The following is a 25525-nucleotide window of genomic DNA, read 5'->3' on the forward strand; positions in this document are numbered from 1 at the left end:
TATGGGGATAATTAGGAAACAATAATTCATGCTTTGTATGGCTGCACTGTTGTGGCTAAGGTATGGAAACGGTGATATCCCCGAATTCTTTGTCTCACTTCTTTAGTTTAGATCTTTTGGACTGGGTAGTAGTCAATTTGACTGGTGATTTTAGTGGTAATGGTACTCATCATGTGGAAATTTATGCTACCTTGTGCTAGTTGTTGTGGAAAAATAGAAATAATTTTATCTTTTAGCAAATAACAAATAGGCCTGAAGAGATTGTTTGTAGGGTAGATTGCTTTGTTTCTAATATTTGCAAGTCAAAAATAAATTCAGGGTCATTGGGAGTGAGTCAAGGTGTGAGGGTAAAATGGCGTCCGCTGAGTCTTGGATGGGTTAAGGTCAATGTTGATGGGTCTTCAAATGTGAATGGACACTGGTTGATGGTTGGTAGAATGGTGCGAGACTCGACGAGGAATTGGATGGAAGGTTTCGGGAAATGTATCGAGAAGGGATTTGTTCTTAAGTCCAAGTTATGGGATATTTTAAATGGACTAGAAGTGGCTCGATTAGGGAATTATAATAAGGTTATTATTGAAAGTGACTGCATAGATGCTGTTGAGATGATAATGGAAAGTTCTTTGAATACTCCTTCGATGGCCCTTGTATGAAAGATTAATGAGGTTAAAAGACAGTTACAAGAGGTTAAGTTCAAGTTTGTTCCAAGAGAGGGTAACATGGTAGCATATTGGTTTGCTAAATCAGGTTCGATTGATGGTGTTCAACTTACTATTTTTGAGTTTTCTAGCTTTCTTGTTAGGAAATTATTGTTAGAAGATAAACTTGGTGCATCACATGTAAGATTTATTTGATCTAAAGGCAGTTGGTTGCCTTCTTCCATTATCCGAAAAAAAAAAGGCAAGTCGTCATCCCCAGCTAAATGGAAAAATTCTTCTTTAGCTCTTTCTTAAGAATAAAAGATTTAATTTAGGTCTTTTTTACTTTTGATTAAATAGAAAATTTATAAGTTTAGTCATTTAAAAAATATATTATTAACTATATTTTTGGTTATTCATTACTTGGTTTAATAACATTTATCCATTGCTGTCCACTAAACTAACTAATAAATTGACTTAAGGAAAATGCATCTAATAAATTGCTGTCCACTATAGCTATGGTGAGCACAAATATCGTTCCCTTGAGGACTACGATTATTAGTAATGATCACATTTCTACTATTTAACCTAATAATTCAGTATCTTAACTAAAATTGAATCAACTATCTAAATTAACTAATGAATGCACCAAAGAATAAAATACAAAAACAGCCAAATATCAACCAAGTGACAAAAACAATACCTAGGTAAGAATCCACCTAGATTTCATCTATAATTCTCAATTTTTTCTTAGCAATTTCTTTTCTTAGCTCTTTGATCCGTAGAAATCCTTAATTTATACTAATATCTCTTTCAAGTATAAGAGCAACTAATTCTAGTTGATTAATTGAAATTTCTTTCTAATTAAAGCCCTTATTATTGCATTAATTCGCTCTATGGACCACCCTATTAGATTTGACTTTATTTTGGTAGATTTATGTCATCCTATTTTTAGGATTACATGCAACTCCATTCAATTATCCAAGATCTAATCATTATTCAACCTTAGACTTATGCACATCAAACATGGATTAACACTTTAGAATTATCAACCCAAGAATAATTAAGCATTCATAATTTAAAACAAATAAACTAAGATTTTATTGCATAAAACTAGAAATCAAACAATATAATCCATCCTAGGGTTCATCTTCCCTAAATATTAAGAGAATTAGTTTATAATTGCAAGAATAAACACTAAAAATACAATATACCACTAAAATAAAAGAAATCCATGATAACTCCATTGGAAATCGGCTTGGACTCTTGAATCTTGATGGAAATTTGCTTGGAAATCAACTTCAATGACGTTTGTTGGTTAATTTTCATGCTATCTCTTGACGTTGCTACTTTTCTTTTTTATTTCCTTATTTGTACCTTCTTAAAGTGCCAAAAACCTAAAAATCGTGACTTCCATCTGTTAGTGCACATGTAACAACTTGTTTTCAGTGGTACCGAAAAAGGTAGTTTTGGAGTCCTATTTACCAATGATGGAGTCAGTAAGTTTTAATATTTAATATCTATTAGTTTATTACAGTGTTATATGAAATTCTAGTTTGTTAATTTGATTAATCGGATAATTTATTTTAGTATAAGGATGAAATCATAAAGGTGGTAAAAGTTAACCATTATAGGTTTCTTTCACTACTGGTAATATGATAATTATTTAGGGACCAAATTGATAATTCAGCCATTTTCATAGTTAATGGCGAGACAAGTGTTGGTTTTTACTTTACTTGTAATAATGTTAATCCTAATTAATAAATTAGATTAGACATATATATATCGTAGCTTAGTGGATGGAAAGAAGCATTTTATTATTTTATTCTTGATCCTCTCCACCACCATTTTTCTTTTCTATTAGGCTAAGAAAACTTGGTCTAGCTTTGTGTTCTTGCATGGTAAGTTAATTCAAGTATGTTTTGCTTGAATTTGATGTTTCTGAATTTGTTGTGCTTCAATTTAGCTAATAGTGATGTTTATTTCCAGAACTTTTAAAGACTTCTTGAGATTACCATTGTTGAATGCTTGACCTTCATGATGTTAAATGTTTAAACTAGATGAAAAGCTATGATAAAGGGTCATTTGGTAGAATTAGAAATTTTTAGTTTCGAATAACAATTAAAATAGAGACATTTCAAAATCAACTTAAGTGTAACCCCTCAAACCGGGCCTAAACGTTACAATCCAATCTGAGCAATTACATTGGCCATGAAGATGGCCAAAATGTTTTCAGAAGAAAAGTCCATTTATTCTTGAAACATGTCATTTTGGAAATATCAAGTTCTTTTCAATAAAAATTATTTGGTCCTTTTTATTAAAATACTTGTGTTATAATTTAGTTTTGAAAACACATTTGCAACGAATACTAAATCTTAAAAACGTTTAATGATCATTTAAAATTGAAATCCAAAATAAGCAATCCATGCAATAAATCCAAAAAAATATCATAAATGAAAATTCCCATGCCACAATCCACAATTTAATATAAAGTCCCAAAAAGTTATTAAAACAAACCCAAATCAAAGTCCATAAAAAATTATATAAAATCCATAATTTATTAAAAAGTTCACATCCGATAGCATCACCGAAAATCTGCATCCGAGTCTTAATTACAAGGATTACCTGAAACATACACGTAAGATGGGTGAGCTTACAAGCCCAGTGTAAGATCATCAAAATATTGTAACATATATAACAACACATCAAATAAACACATACATTTCAATATATATCATATTTGTAGAAATCTCATATCATCACAAATACACATATATGAATATATCGAGGCATGCTTATGTAACAATTCACATTTTGAAGAATTTCCTATCCATCTCTACTACACACCAATATCGAGTTCCCTAAAACTCGTCCATCCAATAACACACCATTTGTGGACAAGCCATCACATTAATGCCGATAAACAGCCACGTAACACATTATGGACAAGCCACCACATAATTGCCGAAAACAACCACATAATCACAGATGAACTGCCACATAACTTCCACTTTTCACAAGATCCACCCCATGCATGTGATATGACCATTTTAACACATATAATCACTTTTTGAATTTTTCATATAATCATGCTCATAATATTACATAACACATATTTTTCAATTTTACACATTTGCATGTAAACATGCTCACATTTTCATATATCACATAATATTCACTTTTTATTCACTTTAGCATGCTTTAATATATATTATTTCATATTTAATCATGGATCTCATCACACACATATATACAACACATATTTAAATCAACATATCAATTAAGACATGTATCACATAACATAGAGATGAGATTTGCACACATGTCATCATCACATACATCAACACATCACAAATTATAGTTTTCATGAACTAATGATTTAGGATCACTTACTTAGGTTTCCTTTTAATGAGTTAATCAACTCTGCATTGAGTACTTAGTGTAAACTCAAATAATTATTTAATAGCATATTATTAAAAATGAAAGTGACATATTATACTCAGATTAAAGATTTAGATCCCACACTTTATATTGTAGATCCAATTGTCACGATCCTATTAGAAGAGATTTCCCTTGGATCTAAACTTAGTAGAGGAATCTAACGCACGAAATAAGTATTTTAGTTATAGATCCATCGGATATGGTTTATTACTTAAGGATTGTTTATTGAAATAAATCTCACCAACTACTTACCCTTAGATCAACACTTGGATTCGACACATTCATTATCACACTAAGGATTTCTTAGGTTGGCGTCATTTGGTCCTTCAAAGAACATAGGGACAAAATGTTAACACATGAAGGATGTAAATATTCTATCACTATTCTATTATGGGAAGAATATAACAGCCCATTTTCAGTGAAATCGGAATATTAGTTTCGGGACCACAAATTCAAAGTAAAAAATTTTATTTTAATATTTTTAATATCTACAGCATGATAGAATTATAGTATAAAAATTTCGTTAAGAAATTTTAACATTTACATGTTCAATTTGATGAAAAGGACTAAATTATGTAAAGTGTAAAAATTATGTTCTATTAGCTAAAGGTGTTAAATAGCTATAGAAATTTAAAGTGGATGTCATTATATGGTAATTAGACCATTAAAGGTGATAGTGGATGTGCATGGCTTGGTAATTGAGTAATTTTTAAAGTTAGATAAGGGTAAAATGGTAATTAGGTAAATTAATGATAATAAAATAAAATAAAACAAAAGGTCATCTTCTCCATTCATGCATGAACCAATTTTTACAGCAAAGAGGGGAGCTTGGAGAGTTTGAAACTTTTGGTTAAGAAATCTCTTGCATGTAAGTGAAAACCAATCCCACTTTTAATGATTTTTATGTTTTCAGGATCGTTGTAACTTAGCCTAACTAACTAGAGGGCTAATTTGCAAAACTATTGAATAGTTTGAGTTTTTCCATTGATGAATGTAATAGGGTTTTGAACTTTAATGTATGAAAATGAATCTTTGTTGTTAGTTAAACAACTTTTGTTAAGTGATTTTTAATGAAATTGTCAAATATGGATTAAATTAAGAAATATGAAAAGTATGTGTTAAATATGTGAAATTTTGAAATGTATGGGTTGCTACGAGCACATAGGATATCCGACTAGGCTTGGGTGTGGAGAAATTGCATAAATTTTATTTTTACGAGCCTAGGGACTAAATTGTAAAGAAGTTAAAAGTATAGGGGTACCATACTATCAAACGCTTATTTTGGTACTTTGGACTTATATAGTTTGGTTAAATGGCATGTATAGGTCATTTTTGCTAATTATAGCCTATATATTTTTTTGTGTATTTAGCCATTTTGAGTTGGCTTGAAAATGGTATATGTTTTGATATGTAAATAGGTGTAAATAACCTTATGATATGTGGGGTATAATTGCTATGTGAATGCCTTGTTTGTGAATTGGTATTTGGGATACCAAATTATTGAAATTGAAATGTGGTATGCATGCTAAGTTAGGCACAATGTCTCATATATAAGTTTAACGATTTAGGTATATTTTGGAAGTATATTTGACATGTTTTAAAGTCGTAAATTGATGTGCTTATAAATATCATGTTGTATGTGTGGATATTACATGTTATAAACTTGATATTGGTTGGATTTGAATGCCTATTATGCCAAGGTTGTATGCACATTATGGTGTCAAGGTTGGTACTTATTTGGGTGAGAAATGTGGCTTGGAAAATGGCCTATTTTTGTCCACATGTGGCTTGGAAAATTCTCCTCTTGTACTTACACTACTAAATAACACAATGAAATCAATGATGAATCTCGGCAAAGAAGCGAAGAGGTTTAACGATCTACAAAGATTATATGATCGATGAGTTTGAATATAAAAGATGGAAGAGACCGAAAGAGAAAGAAAAATAGAAAAATTGAATCCCAACGAAAAACGACGTTGGCGATGACGGCGACGAAAATGGTTCGGTGGTGGTCTAATGAAAAGAGAAAAAATATAAAAAGAGTGGGAGGGTTCGACCACAATATTGAAAGAAAAGAGAAAAGAAAAGGAGTGGTGGATGAAGGTTTTCCCATGATGGTTCGTGGCGGCTCACAGCGGCGACGGTGAATGCTGGTGATCGAAAGAAAAAAGGAGAAGAGAACCTTAGATGGTGGTGTGGAGGTGGTGAAGCTATAGCTCACGGTGGAGAAATTTTAGGTGGTGGTTGTTTTGTCAAAAAGAAGAGAAAATGGAGTGGAGATGAGAGGAAAAAGAAAAGAAAAGAGAGGGAATGAGAGGGTTGGACGACAATGAGGTTTTTTGGGATGGTCAACACTTGATTTTTGGCAAGGATGGAGTGAAAGGAAGGAAAAGGAACATAGGAGCATAAAGGGGGATCATGTTCCCCAACTTATGACAAGTTTGACCCATAAAAGGGGAAAAGAATCAAACTAGTTAAGGCAATAATTAGGGTTGGACGACAATGCTTTAATGCACATAGGAAAAGTGTGCAAAATTTTAATAAAAATAAAGTAGCAAGGGGATTCAAACTAAAGACCTCCTAAATAGCTTAGGGGCTTACTACCACTAGACTACACATTTCCTTGTTTTTACACTACAATTTTTAAAAAAAAAGGGATATGATATTAATAATTTCATAAAACATTGTTATAAAGGGCTTGATGGGTTAAGTGGTAGGTTTAAAGGAAGCTAGAGTGATGGAAATGAACTGACTAATGTGTTTTATAAGTTGATGAATGGTGTTGGTTAATAAAAATTGAATTAGAATTATGTTATAGATCAAGATTTGAATCTGCCATGAGAAGATCACGAGAAATGAAAAATTGTTGAGTAGACTCTAGTGTGGCGAGTGATCATTCTGCCAGGTAAGTTCATACAATATGAACATTATTTAACTTTCTTTCCATTTTGTTCTTACATTGTATAATTGAAATTCGATAAGTAGTTGGTTGCAAAATATAAATATATAAGAAATACTGAGTTATGGATGAAGAAATGTGAATAAAATTACAGAATGGCAGCATCCTGATGAACTGGTAAAAGACTCATACACATGGTTACATGTATTTCCTGATAATTTCGAGCTCTAGCATTTGTTGCGGACTTGAAGATACATATAGCACAGATTTAGCTTGGACTTGTAATCTAATGTTGTTTTAAAGGTTTAGCCTATACTGGTAACCTTACATTTATATATAGCCCTGGTCAGGCTTTCATTGTGTTAATAAAGGTTTAGCTCGGATGGGTAACCTAACACCTCTATACGTGATTAGCTCAAATGAGCCTACGACGTGAAGCATACTTGTGTTTTGAGTTCTTTTACAGTGTTTATCAAGTAATATAAAGCATGAAATATGAAATTTGTAAGTTAAGAAATGAGAGAATATGAAAGAAATAATTTCTATAATAGGAGTCCGCATCAACGACAGGTTTGAGATTTGATTAGATATGAAAAAGGGCATTGTATTGAGTTCCTTACTTAGGATATTATGTGTAATAAAATATGTGCACTCACCTTATTGGCGAATAGTGTTGACGAATAGATAAATTGTATTTGCATATTAAATTATCATAATATTGTTATGCCAAGTAAGTAACTATTGAATTTGTATGATCTTACTAAGTATTCTAAATACTTAAGTTTAGATTGCTTTTGTCTTGTAGATTTTTGGAAAATTTAGAGCTCGTTGATTGGATCAACAAGAAGTCCACACTATCCGTCAAACGTTGGGGTAGACTCCTAATTTGATTGAGTCAGTCTAAGTGGCATGTATATGAACGTTAGGTCATTTATAAATAATCTCGTTAAACCTTGTAAGGGATCTCGTTAAGTTCTGAGATGCATGATAATAAATTGAAGTTCAGTTCTATTATATTCCGTGTCTTAAATTCCATGAAATCTACCATAAATTGGGGTGTCCGCAGAATAGTCTACCATTTTTGTGTATCTGCAGTTTCGTCATTTGAATCTCTATACTTAGTTGAATAATTCGTTGGAGCGATTCGCCACCTATTAGTTCGCAACATGATCCATCATGTATGTTTAAAGTATGTAAATGTTTTGTGTTCGTATGGTAACCTCCTGTAGCGCAAGTCTGACGACCAAACCGGGTAAAGGGTGTTACAACACATGGTTCCGAAATCGACACGCCCTGGACGCACGACCATGTGGATCACATGGCCCTGTGGATTGCCCATGTGAAAGTCTGTTACATGTGTACAACTTTCGAAATGCTCTAATGTTCGAATTTCCATTGTTTTTCACTCCTATTGTTCCCAAGTGCCCTATTAAGCATCAAAACATGAATATAAAAGATTAGAAGTATATAATTCACCATTAATGTCACATAATCACCCAAAAATACACTAAGAATGAAGCTAGAATATGTGGGTGAATTACCCAAAAGTGCTAATTTTTTAGAAAAACTATTGGATTAGGTCAGTTTTTTCGAAATTTATCGGATTAAGCTGATTTAGGAGAGAGAGAAGGAAAATGGATGTGTTTTCAACAGATTTGGCAAGAAAAAGTTTCCAACTGGACGTGCTTTCTTGTTCAGTTAGTAAAGCGCGTCCAGTTGGATGAATTTTCCTTCTCTCTCCACAATTTAGGTTTTTTAGGGTTTTTAGGGTTAGGTTTTAGGATTCCTTTAAGTTATTTTGTTTAAGGTTTGTCATGATTTTTGAAGTTTAAGGTATAGGGTTTAGGTCCCCATAAATATTATTTTAGGAAATTTTTAATTTTTAACATTTTTTTATATACTCTTTAGAATTTTTTTTTATAATATTTACATTTAGTGGAAAATATAAATTTTAGAATTGTTATAAATATTTTGAGTTTTAAAAATATTATTATTTTTAAAATTTTGAAATTATTCTGAATTTTTTTGTCATTATTTTGAGACTAAGTTGGTAATTTTCAAAATTGACAAGTACCAAAAAGGTATTTACACTAACCTGTTATTCGAATAGTAAAATTTAACTCGATTCAAAATCGAAATTCGAATTACTCGATTCGATTAACTTGAAGTTCGTATATTTTTCAGTTTTTTCGAATCGAATCGAGTTTTGGTCACCCGTAATTTATTGTAGGTGGAGGTCAACCCACAATGTTAAGAAAATATTATCCTAAGAATCCCTAGATACCTGACGGGTGAGTGGCAACTTTGTAAAGGTTGAAATTGGGAGATTGAAAACGCTACCTACAAGGCGTGTTTTCAGTGACATGCCAGAAAAATGCACTGACAGGACACCTAGCTAAAGGCTTTTTCAGCTGACATGGCACAATAAAAAAGATAGGGGCCTATTTGGTACAATAAAGTTATAGAGACTTCTTTAACAAAGGTAAACTAACCGAAGGGCTTTTATAGTAGTTTAGCCAAAACTAAAAGATCTTATAGTGGAGGCTTTGAACTCCAGTAGTTTATATAGTTTTCTCCTTCCTATAGAGTTTGTCCAAACATATTGGTGAGGGGAAAGAAAACAAAGAAAATGATGAAGTTTGAAGCTCAGATTCTTTCAAAAGAAATCATCAAACCATCTTCCCCAGAAATTCATAAAAAAGAACCCTTCAAACTCTGTGTATTTGATCAGCTAACTCCCACCACTTACGCTCCAATCATAGTATTTTATGCCCCGAGTGATACCAACACCACCAATATTTTGACTCAGCTGAAGAAATCTCTTTCAGAAACCCTAAACATCTTATATCCCTTCTCTGGGAGAATCTTTAGTAACATGTTCATCCATGATTTCGACGCCGGTGTTCCCTTTTTATCGGCTCGAATCGGTTGTCGATTATCCGAGTTTCTCAGGCATCATCAAATTGAGACCTTGAACAACTTGCTCCCATGCCCTCCTTTCTACAAGGAATCAAATCATCAGGGTCCTCTCTTGGTTTGTCAAGTCACCATGTTTGCATGTGGGGGAGTAGCTTTAGGCATCTGCGCCTCACATAAAATCACTGACGCCAAAACAGGCTTCATTTTAACCTTTGTTTGGAGAACAATCTGCCAAGGATACCACCCTGAAATTAAATTTCCTGCCTTATCTAAGGCATCCTTGATCTTTCCACCTAAAAATCCAATGCCCAAGAATTACATATCCATGATGGAAAACTTATGGTTCACCAAAGGTAATTTTATTACACGGAAATTTGTGTTTAATGAGGAAGCAATAGCCATCCTAAAGGACATGGCAAAAGGGGAAGTCCAGACTACACCGACACGAACCGAAGCTGTCTCTGGTTTCATCTGGAAATGTTCAATGGCGGCATCCAGGGCGATACAAGGAACCTTGAAACCATCCATTGTTGTCCAAGCAGTGAACATGAGGTCAAAAGGGAAGCTTACGACATTAGATGGTTCGGTTGGGAATGTATTTTGGTGGGCGAGTGCACTCTCGAATCCAGCCGAGACAGGCACCGAGTTATCCACATTGGTCGAGTTGATGAGTCAATCCATTGCTGTTTTCGACGACGAATACATGAGATCAATCCAAGGTGAACAAGGGTTTGAAGCCATCGCTGAGCACTTGAACCAGCTGGAGCTGTTGTTTTCCTTTGAAAAACCTGATATTTTCGCCTTCACCAGCTGGATCAATACTGATTTTCACAAACTAGATTTCGGATGGGGGCAACCTTGTTCATTTGCAATACTGGGAAAAGCAGGGCCTGAATTTAGAAACTTCACTGTTCTCGTTGAAACCAAATATGGGAAAGGAATAGAAGCTTGGATAACCTTAGATGAAACCAAAATGTCTGCACTACAAAAAGATCATGAATTCCTAAACTTTGCTTCTCCAAGTCCCCAGATTTCAAGCTTGTAAGCGTCTCTGGAAACACTTTGATGATCAATAAAAGCTCCTCTACTATGAATAAGGTATTTTCAGTAGTATATGGCTTCTACTTTTATATTTTGTCTTTCAGGTATTTTTAAGCATTGCTGTTGGATTGCTATGTTGGCCGGATTATTAGTTTTTCTTTTCTTTTCAATTTTTTTTTATCAGTTAGTGTTTAATATATTATTTATTGGAAATCATTTTCATTAGAAATAATTACCTCATCATGTAACTATTTTTAATTATTTAATGATATTTCAGTAATGTTTTCATGTTATTAATGTTAAAAATATACTACTGTAAAATAAAAGTGTTTAGCGCTAATAGGAAATCAAGCTGTAAATAAATAGAGCAATCATTGTGCCGTGGAAGAATCACTGTTTTAAAAGTAAATTCGTCCTGATCGGTGTAATCGTATGGTAGATGTCACCCCAAGGTTAACACAGTATTTCAATATCTATATACCCAGATAAAGAATGTGGAACACAATTAATATTACTCTTTTCGAAAGGAATCAAAATCGAAAAAAAATAAAAGCAGTTGGTTGAAAATATGATCGGCAAATAAGCTAAAAGAAAACCAACAAAACTAGACTAGGTTCAATTTCCATGAAAAATTAGAGGATTTACAGACGATCCGACTTAAAACTCAATCTCCTAACAAAATTTCTCTCTTGTGTAATTCCGCAAAACACCAAGAGTTATTTAATTAAGTATAATAATAATAATTCAAAGAAAAAGCTAAGGCTATGAGCATTAAATTTTTCATTTTTGAAGTACGCTTTAATTAACACAAACTGCAGAAAATTAAATACACATAAATAAGTTGGTCGTAAGTCTGTCGTCCAAGTGGCAAGTAGATAAGCACAATTGCTACTGAGTGAACTCAATTTAAACAATCTGACCGTTCAGCGTTGAGTCACGTCGAGTCAAATCGACTAAAAAATTTTAAATTAATCGAGTTGACGAATCATATTTTAGTAATTAAATCAATTTGAATATTTTTCGAATCAAAAAAATTTCGAGTCGAGTTAACGAATCACATTATTTATACTCAATATTGCGTTTATATGGATTGATTATTTAACTAGTAGACGAAGTACAAGATTATTTAACTATATAAGTAAGACTAATTGGTAAACATTTATCGAAACAAAATAGTTTTACCTTTTAATTTAATGGTTTTGATTTTTAACTTTAGAAAAGATAGACATTTACTAAAACGACGTGGTTTTGTCTTTTTTTATTCAGATTTTCAGTTTACTCGAATTGTGTAATTCATATTCGAGTTAAACCAAAAATTTTAATTTTTTTATTCGAGTTGATCCGAATAACTCGAACTATTTAATTTAAAATTTTAATTTTTTATCGAGTTTTTCGAATCGAATAGAATCGGATTTTGTTCACCCCTCTTGCATTTATATTGTAACTCACCCTGACATATCAACATATAAAATTATTCTTTCAAAAAAGGACATTAAAATTGGTTACATTTTGTTATTAGTCCATGTACTTTTATATAAGTTATGAAATTAATATTTGAGCTTTAATTTGATTAATTTTAGTCCTAATCAAATGGTAACAGTGAAATTTGTTTAGTTAAATTATGCTGTTAATCATGTATGAATCGTAAAGTCGTAGATTTAGTTTATATTCTCCAATTGGATCAATTTTAGTCATTATATTCCTTTTAATTTGAAATTTTAGTCTTAATGTAAACAACACTTATTAAATCTATTAACTGAATTTTTGTGAGTAATATATGAGACTAACAAGTGACATAACATTACACATGCGATAATATATTTGACTTATCGATTTTGAAAATAAGAACTTAATGAATTTTATAATTACCGGACTGAAATTTTCAAATTCTAAAAGCATAGAGACTGAAAATAACAAAATTAAATTATAGATATTAAATTTACAACTTATGCAAAATATGAGGTCAATAGCAAAATTTGACCTATACAATTAATATTTATTAATAAAAATATTTTCATTTTAATTTAAATATCAAAAATACATTTTTAATATAATTTTTAAAATAATAAAACTGTCATATCAATCTAGTTGATTTAATTTTATCAGCAAATACATCTAAAACTAATTTCTTTTAAAGAATCTGTAACACCTTATACCCGACCTGATCGTCGGGTCCGAGTTACGGGATGTCACATTCATTGTCAAAGCAACTAGGAATACAATATCGATCCATTCAATAATTTATACAAGTTATTTCAGATAAAACATCAATAAAACATTATTTCAACTCATATCCGGGGTTATAAGAGCTTACGAAAGCTCCTATGATAATCTGAGATCACATGATGACCAAAATGTAAAGTTTTTAAATTTTATCGAGTTGGCGCCGCCACCATGAAGGTTTCACGTCACGACATCAATGGCAAAAACATGGTGTCGCGACTCTGATGGTGCAATGTCGCAATGAAAACAGGGAGTTGACATCGTGACCTTAAACAGGAGACGCCGTGACGTTGAAAGCTGGTGTCACGACCTTGTAGGCTGAATCCTACAAGCTCATAACTCTGTAATTTCAACTTGCCATTTAACGAAGTATAGCTGATCTTAAGACCTAAATGACAAACATCACACTATATAGGTCCAATTTCATGAACTATTCATTTCCATACATTATTCAATTACACTAATTTGACCATTTATAACCTAAAAATCGGTTCAATCTTAGGTACATGTCATCTATTGAAATGTGAGAATTGTGCAAACATTTCTGAGTCCAGAATCAACAATTTGGACATTGTTTCACCTCTCGAGGCTTCAAGATTTATGGATATCTGCACATGGAATAAACAAACCATACGCTAAGCGATAAAGCTCAACAATATTTTTATGATTCAAGTCAATTCATCATCATCATCATATATATATATATATCATGTATAACATATTCCACGAAACATCTACTTCAACCAAAACTATTAACATGCATATATCAAAACCGAGATTATGCACACTCAATTCCAATTTAGCCATTAGCCAATACACATGCATAATAGCTTTGTATATCAATTCATACAAATATTGCATTCAACAATTTAATATAACCAAATAATACCATAATTTCTACTACTAAGAACATATTCATTTCCTTTTCAATTCATACCATTACTCATACCCGTATCGAGTTTATTGATTCACTTAATACCATATCGGCCCTCCCATCATCTGTAAGACACTTGTCACCTTTGTGATTTGAACAATAACCAAGGCATGTTCAAGGCATTGAATGAGATTCAAGTTTATTTTTATTGAAAGGTATAAGGTTGCTTCCAAAGACCATTTCATGAGGAGTTCCTGTGATGAATAGCCTTTGAAGTAAGTATTTTGATTATAAAGGTTGTAGAATAAAACGCATCTTTCCAAAACATCAGAGGCACGAAGGCTTGTAGAAGAAAGGCATGTGTCCACTCCACCATGCCATTTTGGTGCAGCTGTGTGAGGACATTTTAAACTATGACTCCACATCGGAGAAAATGATGTTTCAAGGGTTTAAACTATACCTGCGTCGGGTCGGGTTCAAGTCGGTCCTAACAAAATTTTAGGTTCGTTTTATAGATGTTAAACCCGAATCTGATTCGGTCTATGTTAATTTTTTTTTTAAAAAAATACATGAAAGATACTAAAAACAGTAAAATAAATATTTCTCAACAAATTGAAAATAAATTTAAAAATGTTTTTATACTTAAATAACACTAAGATAGGTGTAACTTAACAAGCAAATGCCTCTAAAATAGTAATAAATTAACAATAAAACAAGAATTATACAATATGCAAACAATAACAACATAATAGTGAAATGGCAGCAAAATAACAGATTTTTTTTTTTGCAAATTAATTTTTATAATTACAATGTGATTTTATGTGTTTAATTTTTAATTAATTTTTTAAATATTTTTTTATAATTATCATAATGAGTTTAAAATAATGTTTTTTTTTTTTTGTAAATTACAATAGCAAGGTAAAGCCTAAACAACCAGCGCGACTTGAACTCAAGTCACACCTAGGACAATGAACACATTTGACTATCAAGCCATCACATGAGGTTCAATAATATGCTTTATTTGAATGGTTGAATATAATTAAAATACATTAACTTATTTAATCATTCAAATATTATAATAAAAAATTCAAATCATAATTAAAGCATTTTATCATGTTCAGTGTATAATACTGTTTTACTTTACGTGATTAATGTAAAGTGACATTATTTAAAATAATAATTAATTAAATAATAAATAGATATAAATTATTTTGATATTTGAAATATAGTGATAATAAAAAATTCTAATCATTATTAAAGAATTTGTAAAAATATATAAAAATTTGATATATTGTAAATTTTAATTTAAAAATAGTATCTTTTATCTTTTATTATTTTTATACAAAATTTTAAATAAAACAATTACAAAAATAGTATTTTTAAATAAAGATTGAAACCGAAATTGATAAGAATTTACATAAGTATTCATTTATTGAATACATCTTTTACAAAAAAAATTTATATAAATTTTATCATTTCTTAATAAATATTTAATTATAAATATGATTTATTTTTATCATTTTATTATGATTCATTTACTAAATTAAAGTATGATGGATGGTTCGAAAATTCTAAAAAGTTTGATTGAATTAAACTGATATCATCTTTGGAAATAATAGATTGAGGCGACATTACACATATGTGATAATGTATTTATCGTTTCAAATTTTAGAAATAACAAAAAACTAATTTATTTAACAGTTACGAATTGATCAGGACTAATAGTAGAATTTAACCTATTCTCTTAATAAGGTGAAAAAGTGATGCAAAGCAACTTTAAAATTTGAAAAAGTACCAAGTAAAGTATAGGGACTAAAAGCAAAATTTAACCTATTCTTTTAAATAAATTGTAAAAAAAAAGGCAATATCCGACCTGCCGGATTCGAACCAGCGACCTAAGGATGGCTGTTAGGATATTCTACTACAGTCCTCCGCTCTACCAACTGAGCTAAGGTCGGTTAATTGGTAATGGGGTTATAGAACATTTTAATTAATAAACAGATATGGAACTTATTTGGATAATAAATACTTACATGACGTATTTAACTTTTTTTTATTATCATATTAGTCCTTAAAGTTACTTATGTCAATTCTTACAATTAGCACAAGTAATTTTCTTTTGCCTTAAGGGTCAAAAAAAAATCTCAATAAAAAATAAAAAAATTTATTGGTTCCTTCCATTAACCGAAACTGTCACTTGACTGATTTGACCATTAGCATGGTTGACATGGTTGACAAAAACCACTAAAATTTGCCATCGGTAGTATGCTGCCTAGTGAGCAAAAAAATATATTTTTTTTTAAATTTTGAATAATTATTTTTGAAAATATAAAATCTTTTTAAAAAAATAAAATGTACATATAGAATGAATCTAAACAATAAGTTCTTCATATTCAAATAAATTTGTACAAACGGTTGTACAAATTCATTTTAGAAGAGTACAAAATTAAAAAAACTTCAAAAATTAAAAAATCTAAAATAAATAAAATTATCAAGTGTTAAAAACTTTAAAAATCTATAATTTTTTAATTCTTTTAAATCAATAAAGATTTTAACAATTTGCTACGTAGTTCCAAATCAACAACATAAAATTTTAATTTTAATTAATGTAATTAAAATGCACATTTTATTTCTTTTAAATTTAAAAATATGGATTTTTTATATTTGCCACGTGAGCATGAAATGTACATTTTCAATTATAACATTCAATTTAGCTATCATTATGATTATATCTCAAATACCAAAACATCAAATAACTATCAATCTAATCTATACATAGTATAATATTTATCAAAACTACATTCAGAACATCAATTAATGAATTTAAATCTTTATATGAACTTACCTCGACAAAAACAGTTATAAAAATGAAGTCGACGACTAATCCGACACTTTAGCTTTTTCTCAGTTTAGATTCGTTTGGTTTGTTTATTGATCTAAATAATAATTTTCATTCAATTAAACCATTCAAATAACTTAGAATAATTAATTCAACTTATAACCCTTATCAATGGGAAATTACAACTTTTAATTAATTGGTCAAGTTTAGAGGTCAGTGTTTAAGATTTAGGGTTGGGGTTCGAGTTGGGGTTTGGGGTTTTGGGTTCAAAATTCAAGGTTTAGGTTTAAAAAATTACCAAAATTATGGATCAATGACGTGAAAAGAATTGTTGAAGTGTCATTAAATAATTGGAAAGAAATACAGGATGAGGTGACGCCCCTGCTCATCTACTAAAAATTTTAATATGAATATGGAAAAATATATAGTTATATAAATCAAACACATGCATTCAACACTTATATTAAAATCCAACTAGATTTTAAATATGGGTGGGTCAGGCACAGGTTTACTTTTCTTAAATCGGATCGAGTTTGAACAAAAAAGTAAGTCCATTTTCTGGACTGAGTCGGTCCTGAACTTAGAGAATTGATTTAAATACGTTGCATGAGTTCGACCCAAATCCGACCCAGCCCAATTCATAAACATCACTAATTGCAATTAAGCTATCGAAAATTATTAAATTAAATAACTTCTTAAAATAGGTGACTAGACAATTTAAGCTAATAATAATTCAAAGAAAAGGGTGCAAAGTGTAGGCTATGAGCATTAATTTTTTCCTTCTTGAAGTAAGCACAATTACTAAAGAGTGAATTCAATGTAAACAACTAGGAGCTATAATAAGAGCATTCATTTTTCTTTTCTACCTCTTGCATTTATATTGTAACTCACCCTCCCATATCAACATACAAAATTGTTCTTTCAAAAAAGGACATTTGTTATATAAGTTATTTCAGATAAAACATCAATAAAACATTCTTCCAACTCATATTTGGGTTTATGCAAGCTTATGAAAGCTCCTATGATAACCCGAGACCATATGAGGACCAAAATGCAAAGTTATCAAGTTTTATCGAGTTGGCTTCGCCACCATGAAGGTTTCACGTCACGTCATCAATGGCAGAAACATGGTGTCATGACTTTGATGGTGCAATGTCACGACTTTGAAAACAATGAGTTAACGTTGCGACCTCAAACAAAGGACGTAGTAATGTTGAAAGCTAGTGTCGCGACCTTGTAGGCAGAATCCTACAAGCTCATACCTTTTTAGTTTCATCTTGTCATTTAACAAAGTACAGTTGATCTTAAGACCTAAGTGAAAACATCACAATATATAGGTCCAATTTCACATCTCAAACCAATAAGACTTTAACCATCTTTCCACCAACACGCTTACAAGTGCGAGTTCCAATTTGCACCCCTTACCCATACGGGCGATGTGCAAAAATCTCGCATCTCACAAGTATGGTTCGATTAAAAACGATAAAGGAGTAGACAGATTGCGAATGTACGTCTCCAAAATCCGATCTTCTAGCTAATTATAAAAAAAATACAAAATCTTAAATTTCAATATAACAACAAAATAATTAAATTAAATTAGATTAAAAGTAATAAAAAATTCTTACCATTTGCAATTGAACGGTCGAAATGTGCTTGTCATCTAAACGAATAAGAAAATTTGTCATTAATAATTTCAATAAATACGAATAAAAATTGTAATACAAAATAATTAAAAAACCTTAATACAATTTTAATAAAAATTGAGAGTGAACTGAGAGAATTGAGTGAGAATTAAGAGAGGATTGAGAATGAATTGAGAGAGTAGAGAGTGAATTGAAAAAGTGGGAAATTTGGGGTTTAAATAGGGGAAAAGAGTTACCGTTAGGGGGGAGCCATTAGAATTCGACCGCTGAGTGGGTAGCCATTAGGGAAAACGCGTCTAGCTAGATGTGCTTTGTTGACTGAGCAGGAAAGCACATCTAGCTAGAAGCACTTTCCTGCCAAATCCACTCTCTCTCCAAAATCAGCTTAATCCGATAAATTTAAAAAAAAAACCGGTCTAATCCGATATATTTTTTCGAAAAAAATAGCATTTTTGGGTAATTCACCAAAATATGTTACTATCTACACTTATTATCCATGTTTAATACAATTGTTTACTATTATTAACAATATTTTTGGCAGATTTATTGGAGATCTTATAGTGAAGGGCTTCAACAAAGGTAAACTAAGTAAAGGGCTTTTATAGTAGTTTAGCCAAAACTAGAAGATCTTATAGTGGAGGCTTTGATCTCCAATAGTTTATATATTTTTCTCCTTCCTATGGAGCTTGTGTAAACATATTGGTGAGGGAAAAAAAAACAAAGAAATGATGAAGTTTGAGGCTCAGATTCTTTCAAAAGAAATCATCAAACCATCTTCCCCAGAAATTCATCTAAAAGAACCCTTCAAACTCTGTGTATTTGATCAGCTAACTCCCACCACTTATGTTCCAATCATATTATTTTATGCCCCGAGTGATACCAACACCTCCAATATTTTGACTCAGCTGAAGAAATCTCTTTCAGAAACCCTAAACATCTTATATCCCTTTTCTGGGAGAATCTTTAGTAACATGTTCATCCATGATTTCGACGCTGGTGTTCCGTTTTTATCGGCTCGAATCGGTTGTCGATTATCCGAGTTTCTTAGGCATCATCAAATTGAGACCTTGAACAACTTGCTCCCTTGCACTCCTTTATCCAAGGAATCAAATCATCAGGGTCCTCTCTTGGTTTGTCAAGTCACCATGTTTGCATGTGGGGGAATAGCTTTAGGCATCTGCGCCTCACATAAAATCACTGACTCCGAAACAGCAGTCATTTTAGGCTTTGTTTGGAGCACAATCTGCCAAGGATACCACCCTGAAATTAGATTTCCTGCCTTATCTAAGGCATCCTTGATCTTTCCACCTAAAAATCCAATGCCCAAGAATTACGTATCCATGATGGAAAACTTATGGTTCACCAAAGGTAATTTTATTACAAGGAAATTTGTGTTTAATGAGGAAGCAGTAGCCATCCTAAAGGACATGGCAAAAGGGGAAGTCGTGACTACACCGACACGAACCGTAGCTATCTCGAGTTTCATCTGGAAATGTTCAATGGCGGCATCCAGGGCGATACAAGGAACCCTGAAACCATCCATTGTAGTCCAAGCGGTGAACATGAGGTCAAAAGGGAAGCTTACCACATTAGATGGTTCGATTGGGAATGTGTTTTGGCTGGCGAGTGCACTCTCGAATCCAGCCGAGACAGGCACCGAGTTATCCACATTGGTCGAGTTGATGAGTCAATCCATTGCTGTTATCGACGGCGAATACGTGAGATCCATCCAAGGTGAACAAGGGTTTGAAGCCATCGCTGAGCACTTGAACCAGCTGGAGCTGTTGTTTTCCTTTGAAAAACCTGACATTTTCGCCTTCACCAGCTGGATCAATACTGAGTTTCACAAACTAGATTTCGGACGGGGGCAACCTTGTTCATGGGCAATACTGGGAAAAATAGGGCAATTTGGAAACTTAACTATTCTCCTTGAAACCAAATGTGGGAAAGGAATAGAAGCTTGGATAACCTTAGATGAAACCAGAATGTCTGCACTACAAAAAGATCATGAATTCCTAAACTTTGCTTCTCCAAATCTCCAGATTTCAAGCTTGTGAGTGTCTTTGGATGATCAATAAAATCTCCTCTACTATGAGTAAGGTATTTTTCAGTAGTATATGGTTTCTACTTTAATATTTTGTCTTTCAGGTATTTTTTAAGCATTGCTGTTGAACTGCTATGTTGACCGGATTATTAGTTTCTTTTTTCTTTTCAAAATATATATATATGAGAGTGGCTGAGTGGGTGTGAAAGTCTTTGAAATTATTTTATCAGTTAGTGTTTAATATATTATTTATTGGAAATCATTTTTCATTCGCTTCCCGCATCTTATTAATACATAATTTTAGTAATCTTTTAACTTGAACCCTGAACATAAACCTCGAACTCAAATTTTAAACCTTGAATCTGGAACTCTAAACTTTAAACCAAAAAGTCAAATTTAGGGTTCAGGGTTGGGGTTCGAATTTAGGTTTGGGATTTGAGGTTTAAGGTTCAAGGTTTTCATATATTATTTGTAACACCGCTAACCCATCTCCGTCATTGGATTAGGGTTACAGAGCATTACGATATAAATCAGAACATTTAGTTTTAAACATAAACAATTAAGAAATTTAATTGATATCAATCAATAGTACTTTATTTTAATTAAAGTAAAAATGCACTTCCAGGCCTTAAACCGAGCCTACGGGGCCCTAAAAATAATTTAAAAACATTCAAAGATCATTTTGAAACAAAATAGAAAAGTTTTTAAATTTTGAAAAATTTTAGAAACAGGGGTCACACGATCGTGTGGCCAGGCCGTGTGACATAACCCAAACCGTGCGAGTATTCAAAGTATGGGACACACAGTCGTGTTTCAACCCATGTGTCTGCCTATGTGGTATTCGAAATAGGGTTGCATGGTCGTGTTGCAGGCCGTGTGCCAAACTGTGTGTATATTTGAAATATGGTTACACAGTCGCGTCATAGGCCCTATAAAATCTGCAACTAAAATAATATTTACACACGGCCTTGTGGGGTGACCATGTGTGGCACACAGCCGTATGGTAGCCCGTTTCTCAGGTCATGTGCTTTATAAGTTGCCCCTTAAATAAGTCAAATCAAGCACCAATTCTTGCACACTAAAATACACTATTTCCACATGCATTCATATGACCAAAACACATTCAAACACACTTCAAAACATACCAAATCAACCATCCCATAAATCTAACCAATATGTCATCACAAGGCACCACAATTAATACATCAAAATGAATCCAACCAACATCTCAAGTTCATTCATTAAGCACAAGTAACCAGACCAAAACCATTTCACACATACATATCATTTAGCCATGATTTACCCATCATCACATGGGCATGCATAAGTGTTTAACAACACACCTATTTGCACCATTATTTACAATTCATCAATCAAAAACGTTAAGGCATACATAAGTTTGGCACTACTCAAACATACCAAATTGTCAAGTTAACATTCAAGCCCTATTACATGTCATTTTTAACCCTAAATTAAAGTAACCAAAAACTACAAAAATGATAATTGGATAGTGTGATCATGCTTCGATCTGATTCCAACCAATCAAGCTTTCTGATGATCTACAAGACAAAGAAAAACAATTACGTAAGCAACTAATGCTTAGTAAACTCATATAAAGGAAACTTAAACTTACCAAACATAAAACGATTAAACCATTCAAACATTGCTCATTAGATCATATGGATATTTTTCTTTCCTATCCACAACACATCACATAGCTAGCAGATATATTTAAAAATATATCAACCTATGAAACATAGCACATATCATGAAAAGGATTCCAATATATAAACCACCCATCACATATTCCATTTGTTACCTTTTCAATCCAATTACACATGTTACATTTTTCATTCCATATTCTCATTAACATAGCTCATTTCATATACGTACATTTTCGTTTCAAAGCTAAATTACACGTAGAACCAAATTGAATAACATCGGATACTCGGGAAATGCTCACACAAAGTTTGCCTTACATGTAACTGTAACCGTATCTATAATCTCACTTGAGCTGTGAAACGAATCTGCTCACATGAACTGTGGAGAATCCACAACAAATGCAGGAACTCGGTCATTGGTAGGACATCCAAGACCAGCACCCGAAACCATTTAATCCTTAATGAGATGTCATTTGTATCCTAAGTATTCACAAGGTTCAAACGGGACCAATGTACATATTCAAATCCTTTAATTTCATTGCACTATACCAATTCAAACGTACTTACATGAAATGTACATTTTTCAATTATAACATTCAATTTAACTATCATTACGATTTAATCCAAAATACCAAAACATCAAATAACTATCAATCTAATCTATACATAGTATAATATTTATCAACACTTATATTAAAATCCAACTAGATTTTAAAAATGGTACCATGTAAAACAGATCTCTCTTTATTTGTGTCAGATTGTTAATGTTTTAAAGGAAAACAATTATGTGAAATAATTACACTTCATCCCCTCTCACGTAATATTGGAAGAACAAAAGGTTGGGTGATGGGCCTTTCGGAGCAACCCCGGTATTAGGGGACTGCTTCAACGAGACAAGGATGTAGGGAAAACAGGGATTGGGGCCACTCATGTTTACCATACTTAGGTTCTTATGGATCTCCTGGACAACACACTCTCAAACAATTAGCTATGGTTCTTCTTTTAACTTATTAACCTTATTTATGTGGTTCACTACGTAACATATTTATCTCTTCAAAAAACAACTATAACAAAAAAAAAAATTTAATTATTATTGTTTATATTGTCGATTGAGTCTTAGCTCGATTAATATCGACATTATTATCAGTGCAATAGATTATGGTTTTGAGTGCGTTGAAGCGCATTATCCTCCTATTTAAGAGTTAGGGATGTGTTATGGATGGTTCTGGGCATTGTATGAAAAAGATACAATAATTTGAGAAAAAAATATCTATTCATAAGACATTGACCGGACATTATTACATGAATATTGTCACACATCATGTTAATTTTTTTTTTAAATATTAGTATCAATATTCATATCCAACACCAACTATGAAGTTAAAATATTAATATAAATATTAATTATATATGTTAAATAATAATTATTTATATTTATATTAAATCAATAATAATTAAATTCATTTCTCAAAACTTAAAAAGAAGAAGATACTTACCCAACTAAATAACTCAACCTAAAATATAAAATTTTAAAATTATATTTAATACAATAAAATATTTATTATATTTATTTCTGTTATTTAATATAATAAAACATTTATTATATTTATGGTAGTGCTTTCTAATATAAATACTTTTTAATATATTTTTAATGTGTTAGAAAATTTTATTTTAGTATATCTTTAAAAAATATTTTTACATAAAAAGTAATCTAAAAATGGGTGAGTCAGGCCCAAGTTTACTTTTCTTAAATTGAGTCGAATTTAAAAAAAATAAGCCCATTTTTCGGACTGAGCCAGCCCAGAACTTAAAAAACTGATCTAAATACGTTACATGAATTCAACCTAAATCCGACCCACCCAATTTATGAACATCACTAATTACAATTAAGCTAAGGAAAATTATTAAATTAAATAACTCCTAATAATAATTCAAAGAAAAAGGAGCGTGTAGGTTATGAGCATTAAATTTAGTTATCAGTCCATGTAATTTATATATGTTATAAATTTAGTATTTGTACTTTAATTTGATTAATTTTAGTCTGATCAAATGCTAGCAGTTAAAATTTGTTTGGTTAAAGTATGCTATTAGTCTTGTATTTATTGTAAAGTTATAGAGTTAGTCAGTATTCTCCAATTGGATCATTTTCAGTCGTTATATTTTTTTTTTGAATTTTGAAATTTTAGTCTTAATATAAACGACAGTCATTAAAATCCATTTACTTGATTTTTTTGTGTGAGTAATATATGAAAATAACAAGTCAAGTAACATTACACATGCGATAATATGTTTGACACCTCAAATTTTGAAAATCACAGAACTTAATGAATTTTATAATTACTGTACTGAAAATAAGCAAATAAAACAATTACAAATCACTAATTTAAAAAATAAAGATCTAAAGATTGAAACTGAAATTGATAAGAATTTATACATAAGTATTCATTTATTGCATACATCTTTTATAAATAATCAAAAATTCAATTGAATTAAACCTACTATCGTTTTAATAAGGTGAAAAGGTGATGCAAAGCAATTTTAAAATTTGAAAATACTAAAGAAAGCATAGGGATTAAACTCACAACTTATGGCATAAAACAGGGACTAATAGCAGAATTTAACCTATTCTGTTAGAGAAGTGTAAAAGACAGTAGATCCGACCTGCCGGATTCGAACCAGCGACCTAAGGATAGCTATTAAGCTGTCCAACTACAGTCCTCCGCTCTACCAACTGAGCTAAGGTCGGCTAACTGACAATGATATTATAAATTATTATAATTAATAAAATGATATGGAAATTATTTGAAAGAAAAGATTTAATTGTTGAGAAAGAATTGTACATGTTTTGGTGGATAATAAATACTTACATGACGTAACTTTTAAGGGTGAATCAAAGCAAAGCTCTCCTTTAATTTGATAAATTTTTTAGCATCGGTTTTTAACTCCTTTTTTTTTTATCATATTACTCCTAGTCAAAAAAATTAAAAAAATTAATTAGTTCCTTCCATTAACGAGAACTATTAGTTAATCGGTTTAACCATTAACATCGTTAACATGATTGACAAAAACCATAAAAAAATGTCACGTGGTAGTATGCAACCTAGCATGCCATGTCAAAAAAATAAAAAAATTAGTTTTTAAATTTTAAATAATTATTTTTGAAAATATAAAATCTTTTTAAAAAATTTAAAATGTGCATATAGAATGAATCTGGACAAAGGTTGTCCAGATTCAAATGAATTTGTACACATGGTTGTATAGATTCATTTTGGATGAGTACAAAACCAAAAAAACTTCAAAATT

The 25525-nt window shown here is 31.3% G+C and overlaps 2 protein-coding genes and 2 non-coding genes across 4 annotated transcripts; 2 read left to right on the top strand and 2 right to left on the bottom strand.

Moving 5' to 3' along the window:
* Positions 1-9530: 9530 nt before the first annotated feature.
* On the top strand, positions 9531-11226 carry LOC105780019 (stemmadenine O-acetyltransferase). Its single transcript, XM_012604081.2, has one exon. It carries the CDS (start codon positions 9608-9610, stop codon positions 10940-10942), a length of 1335 nt encoding a protein of 444 aa, XP_012459535.1. The 5' UTR covers positions 9531-9607; the 3' UTR covers positions 10943-11226.
* A 4676-nt stretch (positions 11227-15902) lies between these two features.
* TRNAY-GUA (transfer RNA tyrosine (anticodon GUA)) lies at positions 15903-15993 on the bottom strand. The gene is given in 2 exon segments: positions 15903-15938; positions 15957-15993. It is a non-coding gene; the product is annotated as a tRNA-Tyr (tRNA).
* A 3210-nt stretch (positions 15994-19203) lies between these two features.
* On the top strand, positions 19204-20836 carry LOC105780020 (stemmadenine O-acetyltransferase). Its single transcript, XM_012604082.2, has one exon. It carries the CDS (start codon positions 19243-19245, stop codon positions 20572-20574), a length of 1332 nt encoding a protein of 443 aa, XP_012459536.1. The 5' UTR covers positions 19204-19242; the 3' UTR covers positions 20575-20836.
* A 4041-nt stretch (positions 20837-24877) lies between these two features.
* Positions 24878-24968, bottom strand: TRNAY-GUA (transfer RNA tyrosine (anticodon GUA)). The gene is given in 2 exon segments: positions 24878-24913; positions 24932-24968. It is a non-coding gene; the product is annotated as a tRNA-Tyr (tRNA).
* Between the last annotated feature and the right edge of the window lie 557 nt (positions 24969-25525).

The sequence above is a fragment of the Gossypium raimondii genome, chromosome 4 (genome assembly GCF_025698545.1).
Source record: "Gossypium raimondii isolate GPD5lz chromosome 4, ASM2569854v1, whole genome shotgun sequence".
In the NCBI taxonomy this organism is placed as follows: domain Eukaryota; kingdom Viridiplantae; phylum Streptophyta; class Magnoliopsida; order Malvales; family Malvaceae; genus Gossypium; species Gossypium raimondii.

Excerpts from the sequence above, each read along its gene's own strand:
- LOC105780019 (XM_012604081.2), top strand. The coding sequence starts at position 9,608 with ATGATGAAGTTTGAAGCTCAGATTCTTTCAAAAGAAATCATCAAACCA.
- LOC105780020 (XM_012604082.2), top strand. The coding sequence starts at position 19,243 with ATGATGAAGTTTGAGGCTCAGATTCTTTCAAAAGAAATCATCAAACCA.